This window comes from Labrus mixtus, chromosome 3 (assembly GCF_963584025.1).
Source record: "Labrus mixtus chromosome 3, fLabMix1.1, whole genome shotgun sequence".
In the NCBI taxonomy this organism is placed as follows: domain Eukaryota; kingdom Metazoa; phylum Chordata; class Actinopteri; order Labriformes; family Labridae; genus Labrus; species Labrus mixtus.
In genome coordinates this window covers 13619938-13630064 of record NC_083614.1, presented here as the reverse complement: position 1 = coordinate 13630064, position 10127 = coordinate 13619938, and the positions used below count along the sequence as shown (strand labels likewise).

Sequence of the window (10127 nt, the reverse complement as noted above, 5' to 3'; positions counted from 1 at the left end):
TGTCTAACACACACACACACACACACACACACACACACACACACACACGTGGTGTGGTGATAAGTTTCCAGGATGTTTCTCAGCTTGGAGCTAAATCTGAGTTTTCCACATTCTGTCTGAAGACAAGCAGTACACTGAGAGACAGACAGAGAGACAGTGTTATATCAGCCTGATTCAGACTACCGTTTCAAGCCATGATATTTAGGTCCCTGTGATGTTTTGCCTTCGCAGAGGCTATAGGGGCAGATAAAGTGATCCCCCCTCTACTGTCTTAAGATGTAGTAACAGAGGCGTTACAGAGGCGAGACGATTTTTGAGGAGACAGCAGCAAAGCGCAGCGCTGTATGTGTGCATGTCTGACTTTGTGTATGTGGAACTCCTGCTGTGCCGTGCTTCTGCAAAGCAATGTGAATTCACAGACTGGGACACCAATATTACTAGAATGAATATGAATGTACAAAGACGTGATGACGGCTGAGCTTAGATACAGCACTTTTGTGCATTATGAAAAGGGCTAGACAGACACACAGACAGATACATTTCTATCCCTGACTTTTCCTGCTCTTTATCCTGCCAGCGTTCTTGTAAATTTTGAAGTCAGGTTGAGCTGATGAGAGAACTCAGCAGAAAACATTCTGGAAAATTCCCCCCAAGCAAGCAAGCATGAGTGGGTGGTGATGTTTATATCCTGTTACTGGTGAACGACTAGTGGGATCTCTGTGCATGGAACTGCTTCATTATGTTGCCTTGGAATACATCAAATAACACCTAGCATCAATGTTAGGGATGTTCCTATGAAACACTTTCCAAGGCGATTAAATGCAAAGAAAAATTCAGACAAGTCTACATTTAGGAAAACACTGGGAAAACAGTCAAAGTTGAGTACAATTTATTGCCTGTGTAGGTTCTCAGTCATCCTGGTCATGGTAAATTCAAAGCTTAATCCAAAGGCAACTGGACTGGTTAAATATCTTGATTAAAGATCTGTAACCAGTCCATTTCCTTTATACAAAACAGAAGCATGTGGAGGAAAGAAGAACAAGAAGCAAACAAGGCTACATGCAGCGAAGAAGAAATCAGTAGTTCTGATGATGCCTAACTGCGGTGCTGACTTTAATGGTTTAGCCGACTAATCATGCTCATCCTTCATTTATATAAAAAGACTGTCATCATAGCGTCTTGGTATCTGTCTCTGCTGCCTAATCCTTATTTATTTATATCAATATATCAAAATATATATATATATGTATATATATATATATAATATGATCAGCTGGGTCACTCTGCTCCTCATGCTCTGCGCCACACACACTGTGCTCAACCTGCTCAGCTCATTACACAAAATCTGCTCCTTCTGCTCTGCTACTAACACACTCTGCTCCACACACACACACACACACACACACACACGGACACACACACACACACACGGACACAAACATAAACCATTTTCACACATACGGAAATCTCCTGAAAAACTCTGGAGATTTGGCTACCCGGAGGGACTTTAGGCTATGTGTGAACGCAAACAGCCGCATTTTTCGCGCAGACTTTACCCGGAGTTTCTCCGGCCAGACCCCTAGTATTTTATCCGCAGAAAATCCAAGTGAGCTGATGTCTGAACGCGGCCGCATATACTCTGGAGATTGACGTTTATATACAGTGACTGCCTAAAGTGTCTGCACACGACCACTACGATCTCCGTGCACATAATTAAACGGCTGCATTATGTTTTCTGTTCGTCAGTATGTTGTTCTCCTCTCTTCTATGGATGTTGTCATTCCATTGGATTACACATAGCTTTGATATAAAGGAAAATATTCTCATTATAGCGTCGTGTAACAGACTCTGTTGCTTCGGCTGCTACTTCCGTGTTGTTTATTTACGTCACGTCTTACGTCGGGAAATCCCCCGCGGCCCCTCCCCTCTCAGGGACCCCGCTGTGAGGAGCATATGTGAACGGCTAGTTCGGGAGAATCTCCGGAGAAGTCCTCCTGTAAATATCTAGATATTATCCGGAGTGCATATGTGAAAACGGCTATAAAGAAGAGGTGGCTGTGCAGTGTGTGTCTTCACTTCAAATGTCTGTGTGTGTGTTTTTAAAGTGTGTTTGTGCTTATGTGTTTCATGTTGCAGTTCAGCAGAGTCGGAGGAACTGGCGGTCCATCTTTATCCCGGAGCGGTAACTGTGCAGGGGGTGCTGAGGAGAAAGACAGTGATGAAGGAGGGCAAGAAACCTACAGTACGAATGCCCACATACGCACACACTTATTTTCTGTATTTTAGCTAATGATGTTCTGTTGTGTGAAAATAACAGGATGGCCTGTCCCATACTAAGGTTTTACATAGTCGAGTCTGATGCGTCAGATATCTCCCATATTCGACTGACTGCCAGAACGTTTTTTGTTGTTTTTTCGTGCTCATTGATTCATATTCCCATTTGAATTTATTTACATCGCTAAGCTATTTGTATTCTAATCTTGTAATAACATTTTATTCTATGATAGGACATCCTTTTATCACTCATCAAGTCTGCATTAATGTGACCTTATAACTATATTAAACACAACAGACACATACACTGACAACCCAGTGTGTGCTGATCAGACCAGCGACAAACAAACATCGTCTTTTAACTTACCATTTGAAGATTTACCGTCTGTAGGCTACTCTCCTGATCACAATAATCCACCAACAATGAGTCCCCATGATTTGCGACTGTACTGTTGTAATCTGTTCAGACTGTCAGTCTTTATTCACTGTCCGAGCGTACTATTTTTTCTTGATCTTTAGTATGTCTGACTCAGTCTGAGCTGCACTGCTCTCTCCTGCCTACAGGTGGCTTCATGGACCAAATACTGGGTGGCTCTGTGTGGAGATCATCTTTACTACTATCCTGCCAAGTCCCTGAAGGCCACAGAGAGAAAACATGTGAGTAAAGCCTTGTTTATACTTCTGTGTCAAATCAACGTAATAGCTAGTGAAATACTCCACCTACAAATGTCACTTTGCAGCAGTGGGATTTCTATGCTAGTTATTTCGCCAGTTTCTGGTTCGAACACATTCTCTGCTTGTCATGTGTACAGGATATCATGGTGACTAAAACAGAACGTTTTATGTTGGAGCCGATAAATATTGAGCAGCAGTTCATTATACCGGCTTGTAATGCAGGAAACGCATTGCTACCTGACCAATCTCAAGGCTTGCGGTCTGTGTAGTTTTGATCCGTAGTTTCATTTTTGAGGAGGTGCATGTCAGGCTACGTACGTAGGCTTCTCCATAGGTACAGGGCTACAAGAACCTACAGTGTGGATTTAAAGCAGAAGAATAAATCAGGCTTAACACATATCCCTTCCTATATTTAAGGAGACATCAAAGTAGAGGATGACAGGAGGTCAGACTGTTTAGGAACAGCTCAGTAACACTTGTTTTTATGCATCTCACACACCTGTCAAACCTCACACACCTGTCACATCTGTCACACCCTCACCTGCTGGTGAACTTGAGCTTCTAACAGAAAAATAAATCTACGGATTTACTGCTTTCTCACTTACTGGCCGTTTCCACATGATCCTTGAGTCTCCAACTGTGTTTTTCTCTGTCCGACTGGGTCAGTTTCTAAAGCATAATTAATGTGCAGCAGAGTGCAGCCATGAGCAGCTGGACTCAAGTTCACGTGGGAATGAAGAAACAACATGTAACTTTGTGTTTTGAAGTTGATTTGTAGTTATTTTGGTGCTGTTGGAGCCAAATTATGTATTTGATTTGTGTCATGGTATTTTCCTTTTGGTTGTGTGTGTTGGCCCTCTACTGGGCACTATGTGTAGCCTGGGCGGATGCTGTGTTTAAAGCAAGGCACCAGGTGAGGTGGGACAGGTGATAGAATGGAGGCAAACAGTTTTTCTACCGTGTCAGCCTGTCGGAGTTAAGGCATCCAAAGCGGATTTGTTTGTTTTATTTATAGACAGCGGTTCGTCATATTTTCCTTTATTGATAAAAATAAGTGGATTGAAATATCCAAATCACAACATCAATGAACTGTTAATTTTGTCAAGCTAGGCACGCGTCCGAAAGCTTCCACATTCATCCCTCAAGTGACTTTTCTAAACAATATTGGGTTTGTTAAAATTGGTTACTACAGGTGCCTTGTTTGACGTGATGTTGATAAAGTGATGGGATGTGAATGTGATCAACCCAGACTTCCTGTCGGGGTCGATCTTGTCTGTTCAGCTTGGCCTGTGCAAGCAGAGAGATGCATATTTGGAGGTAAGCAGAGTGCAGCTGTCAGGTACCTGAGATGGACCGAGGCTTGGGAATTGGAAACAAAAGCATTTACTAGAGAGGTAGAAATCGGCTCTGGAGTGCGTGGGGTTGGAGCAAAGCGGCACACAGGGATCCTGTGGAAACTGCCAGTTACATACATATACAGGGTGAAGAAACAATGCTGCTTTACTGCACACACACTTACACGAGAGGATGTGAGTGTTAGTGTGTGTTGGGGCACAGCTGGTAGCATTCATCAAGTAATCAGAGTGATGACATCACTGCAGTCCTGTGTGTCCATACTAAAGAGAACCTTATGGAGTCAAACACACAGCAGATTTGTGTGAATGTTGTATACTGTGTGTACATGTAGTACTGTGTGTACATGTAGTACTGTGTGTACATGTAGTACACTGTGTGTACATGTAGTACTGTGTGTGTACTTGATACTGATAATCATGGATTTTAATAATTGGTTGTTGCTTTAGATCAAACACTTCATACTGATTGTAGTCTTCTGCTCCTTGCGTTGCTTTGTTTGCGCCTTTCACTCAAGTTCAACTTTAACTGAACTTTGTTTATTGCTGTCTTATAACCATCTATACGCCACCATCCTGCATCCTGTGTGTTCATAAGGGGATAATGATTGTGACACAGTGTTCAGTGTTACGTAAAGTAAAGAGTTCATCATCACAGTACTTTGTTCTGACTGTCAGGGTTATTACATGGGAAATAAAGGTGTTAGCACATGTGTAGTTACAGGTGTTATTACAGGGGTTATAACCGATGTTACTGCTGGTGTTAATACAGGTCTCAATACAAGTGAAATAACCGTTGTAATTACATGTGTTTCTACAGTTGTGATTATAGGTGTAACTTCAGGTGTAACGTGTAACTTCACATGCTTTTGCAGAGGTTATTTCAGGTGTAACTGCAGTTGTAATTAAAGGTTATTACAGGTATAACTACAGCTGTAATTAGTTATTATAACAGGTGTTATTGCATGTGTTATTATAGTTGTTATTACAGGTGTTATTACAGTTGTAACTACAGATATAACAGGTGTTATTACAGGTGTAACTGCAGATGTAATTACAGTTATTATAACAGGTGTAATTACAGACATACCAGGAGTTATTACAGGTGTAACTACAGGTATAATTACATGGGTTATTTCTGGTGTCTTTTATTAGCCTGACCTGAGCTGTGTGTTTCCCTCACAGTTTAAATCCACCTCCAGTAAGAGCGTGTGTGTGGTCGGTCTCATGGCCATGATGGCTGACGACCCCGAACACCCTGACGTCTTCCTGCTGACTGACTCAGAGCACGGTGAGACTCACACACAGCAACAGACACACACACATTTTCCATAGGGATTTTACACTCAGACTATTTCTCTCCGTTGCTTAGGTAACACCTATAAGTACCAGGCCGGAAACAGGATGAATGCTCTGCTGTGGTTCAAACACCTGAGTGCAGCCTGTCAGAGCAACAGGCAACAGGTATGATATAAACAAACACACACTGTAACACACACTCACTCACACAGAGGAGAATGTGTTTCAGTGTTGTTGTGTCGGATGTTGCAGGGTTGTACAGGGGTTGAGATACAAAGAGGAGAAGAGTTTCATATTTCTCATCTTCAGTAAACAGTGTGTTTTTCTATGCAGCTCTCGACTGTTAGCACCACCTCACTGTGACTTACCTGCTCATCTCATCTCATCTGGTCCTCAGGTACCCACAAATCTGATGTCATTTGAGTGAGACATGCTGAGGAGAGAGAGGGGAGCAAAGGAGAGAAGAAGATGTTGAAGATAGAGACGGAGTGAAGGAATGCTGAGGAGGAGGAGGAGAGACTCTAGTGGGAGCTTTCACTGCCATGAGCCCCGCCTCACTGCAGCCTCACCTGCCAACAACTGCCTTAACCAGCCCACCCCCCTTGTGTGTGTGTGCGTGTGCGTGTGCGTGTGTGTGTGTGTGTGCGTGAGAGAGTAAGTGTGTGTCACAGACTTTTCATAGGGACACTTGTAATCCTCCTCTGCTTTTTATTGGGTTAGCTGTTTTTATTTGCCCGTCCTGGACGCCCCTCCCTCTGCTGCAGCATCTTTACCTTTTAATCAGCCGGACACACAATCACAACACACACAAGCAGTCACAAAACATGCACACACCTGATTCTTGAGAATTTAAACACTTTTTTCTGACTTTATTGTTATTTACTTGTACATACAAGTTGTCGGAAGACTTTTGGGATGAACCACACACAGAAGCAGAAAACACTCTCACACATACCCTCTTTGACACATACACACTAGCACACACACACACACAGGCCTGTTCTGCATGGTGGTTAACATAAGGGCTCTTATTCTCATGGACTTCAGCAGACTATGTATGTGTGGACTTTTATTACTGAACTTTGTCACATACAGGCGCTGTGTGTGTTCACGTGTGTGTGTTTGCGTCGGGGGGGGGGGGGGTTTGTATATGTTCACACGGTACGATAATCCAGAGTCTAAGCTACGACGCGTGTGTTTCTGTGACTAGAGTGTTGTTGTCTCACACACACACACACACACACACACACACACACACACTCACACACACTCTGAACACTAAAGTTAGAAACTGTGAAAGAGTCAGAGAGAGAGCATCATGATTTCTTCTCCTCTCTCTGTGTTTTTGCAGATGTTTGAAGCTTCTCGTCTGTTTGTATTATTGTTGTTTTGTTATTGTTTTTTGTTGTGTTTTTTTTTTGGTGGGGGGTGGTCACAGTATTACCATGTAGTCAGCGTACTTCAGTCTGTTACATTTGAATGTTACACTTTTGTTTTTCTCTGTTTGTGAATTCTAGTGTTCCTATTATTTTGCTCTTCTTTGAATTTGCTCACTTTAATGTTAACATGTTCACCTGTGATTAACTGAAGCACCTGGTTAGAAAGAGTGCCAACTGATAAGCCCCGCCCTCAAGCCCTGCCTCCCCAACAGAGCTGTAGATGGTTTAGACGAGTTGCTGCTGTTTCTTCCATCCAAATACAGAAACTCAATCAGGAGGAGAGATTCATCTTTTATTTATCTCCTTTTTACAAACAGCTGTTTACATTCAATGTTTACACAATCCTTCACCCCCCCATGGTCTTCATCACCTGAGGAAGAGTGTTACAGTCTGCATAAACAATCGTTCCGTCTGACTAGAGTTGTCAACAGTTTTAAACTTGGATATGATTCTAGTAATCAAATGATATTGATGCCTTTTTTGATACTGCAGCAAAAATAAAAGTCCTAGACACTCAATGTTGGATAATTTATTGTTTTAAGTAACAAAAGATTCAGGCAAACTCCTGCACACTGTCTGTACCTGGATACCTGGACCTGTGTGTCCTCACGTGAACCAGAACTGTAGTTCTGTGAGCCAATCAGAGGATCCACTCTCTGTAAATTACACGATCTTGATGGGTTGGGGGGGACAGAGATTGTGGTCAGTTTATGTCAAACCTCTTTAACCTGTTGAATTTCCCCAAACACATACTCATGACAGACAGACGCATACTGTGGAGCTGACCCTGCTAGGTGCTCCCTGTGAGCCTGAGTTTACTTGTATTTATGTTTTAAAGAGTTTGGAGATATGTTAGAGCCTTTGCAAAGTTTGGACACATTTGTTTGGGATGTTTCCTGGTTTTTGTTTTCAGGTCGATCTGGGCTAACATAATGACTCGATCCTCCTCTGTCTGAGATCAAAAACTGTCCTTGCTCCCCGTTAAAGATAATGTGTTTATCAGACAAACCTGATGGTCTTTGATTTGTCCTTTATGTCTTTCACTTTGACATCTTCTGAAAGCACATCCTGAATGAACCATGAGTGAGATCCTCTTATACAGATGTATCAAGGTGTGTGTGAATGTTGTCCTTCTTTGTGAAGGAATGGCTTCATTCTCTGTTTACCAAAAACATTAACTCCCTGTGTGTTGTGTATGGCGTGCGCTGTGACCTCACTGCTGAGTGATGCGCTGAGAACAAATAAACACCCTGTTTTTTTTTTACTCCACCTCAGAGTCTGAGTCTTTGTGCTGTCAGAGCTTCTGAGTGTGTTACAGAGTGGGTGTTACAGAGTGTGTGTTACAGTGTATGTGTAACAGTATGTTACGGAGTCTGTGTAACACACTGTAACAGTTACACACTGTTATAGTGTATGTCTAACAGTGTTACAGAGTATGTGTGTAACAATCTGTTACAGTGTTACAGTGTATGTGTATCAGTGTGTTACAGAGTGTGTTACAGTGTATGTGTAACTGTTAAAGGGTATGTGTAACAGTGTGTTACAGAGTGGGTAACAGTGTGTTACAGTGTATGTGTAACTGTTAAAGGGTATGTGTAATAGTGTGTTACAGTTTGTGTAACAGAGTGGGTAACAGTGTGTTACAGAGTGTGTAACAGTGTGTTTAACAGTGTGTTACAGAGTGGGTAACAGTGTGTTACAGTGTATGTGTAACAGTGTGTTACAGAGTGTGTGTAACGGTGTTTAACAGAGTGGGTAACAGTGTGTTACAGAGTGTGTAACAGTGTGTTTATCAGTGTGTTACAGAGTGGGTAACAGTGTGTTACAGTGTATGTGTGACAGTATGTTACAGAGTGGGTAACAGTGTGTTACAGAGTGGATAACAGTGTGTTACAGTGTATGTGTGACAGTGTGTTACAGAGTGTGTAACAGTGGGTAACAGTGTGTTACAGAGTATGTAACTGTTTAACAGTGTGTTACAGAGTGTGTTACAGAGTATGTGTAACGGTGTGTAACTGTTACAGAGTGTGTGTTACAGTGTATGTGTAACAGTGTATGTGTAACAGTGTGTTACAGAATGTGTTTAACAGTGTGTTACAGAGTATGTGTAACAGTGTGTTACAGAGTGTGTGTGTGTGTAACAATCTGTTACAGAGTGTGTTACAGTGTATGTGTAACTGTTAAAGGGTATGTGTAACAGAGTGGGTAACAGTGTGTTACAGAGTATGTAACAGTGTGTTACAGAGTGTGTAACAGAGTGTTTAACAGTGTGTTACAGAGTGTGTAACAGAGTGTTACAGAGTATGTAACAGAGTGTTACAGAGTGTGTAACAGAGTGTTACAGAGTATGTAACAGAGTGTTTAACAGTGTGTTACAGAGTGTGTAACAGAGTGTTACAGAGTATGTGTAACATAGTGTGCAACATTTGGTTACAGAATGTGTGTTACAGGAGCTCTTTGCCGATTGTGTTTCCTTAACAGTGCCTCAAAATTTCATTAGGCCTTTGTACGTCAACATTTCATCCCAGTGTGGGAATTTGTGTCGAGGTGCGGGCGTGCAAGAGGGTGGGTGACCAGTGAACTTGCACTCAATCAGACGTGCACTCAATCAGACGTGCACACACAGCGCTGTTCCACTTCACCTGCTCTGATGTTACACATCACCACCACCTTCACACCGTTAAGTAGCCTGTCTGTTACTATCTATGATGGATGATCAGCAGTGGAGCGGTTTCGCCCCACCATTCAGTCTCGGTGTGTTTTACACTGCAGGAGAGACATAACTGTAAATATCCTGTCTTCGATCCATGGGGGCAACAGTTTGTGTTACGGTGAGATAACAGCAGTGTCATCTGTTAAAATTATTTTTTTTATCAAGATCTCAAGAAAACGACTAAAATTAACTCAGGAAAACCAGCGTTGTTGTCTCGAGAGAACAAACGAAAGAAGTCCATATCTCAAGAAAACAATCACAATTTACTCAGCACAGAAAAGGGTTTCATAAAAATGCCTGAATGTATGTCCACTCAGGGATTCTGTAGCCTACTGAAGACAGAATATCACATTTTTAAGTGATATTTAGTGAAAG

General features: G+C 42.1%; 1 protein-coding gene across 3 annotated transcripts in view; it reads left to right on the top strand.

Annotated features, from left to right (window-relative positions):
• The window catches only part of ralgps2 (Ral GEF with PH domain and SH3 binding motif 2), a 51459-nt gene extending 43160 nt beyond the window's left edge, over nucleotides 1-8299 (top strand). For all 3 annotated transcript variants that reach the window (XM_061032226.1, XM_061032235.1, XM_061032217.1), the window contains 5 exons: nucleotides 2137-2242; nucleotides 2839-2931; nucleotides 5487-5592; nucleotides 5674-5765; nucleotides 5998-8299. In XM_061032226.1, the coding sequence (XP_060888209.1) occupies nucleotides 2137-2242; nucleotides 2839-2931; nucleotides 5487-5592; nucleotides 5674-5765; nucleotides 5998-6027 (427 nt within the window). In that variant the 3' untranslated portion in view covers nucleotides 6028-8299. The remainder of the gene's footprint in view (nucleotides 1-2136; nucleotides 2243-2838; nucleotides 2932-5486; nucleotides 5593-5673; nucleotides 5766-5997) is intronic.
• Nucleotides 8300-10127: the final 1828 nt, after the last annotated feature.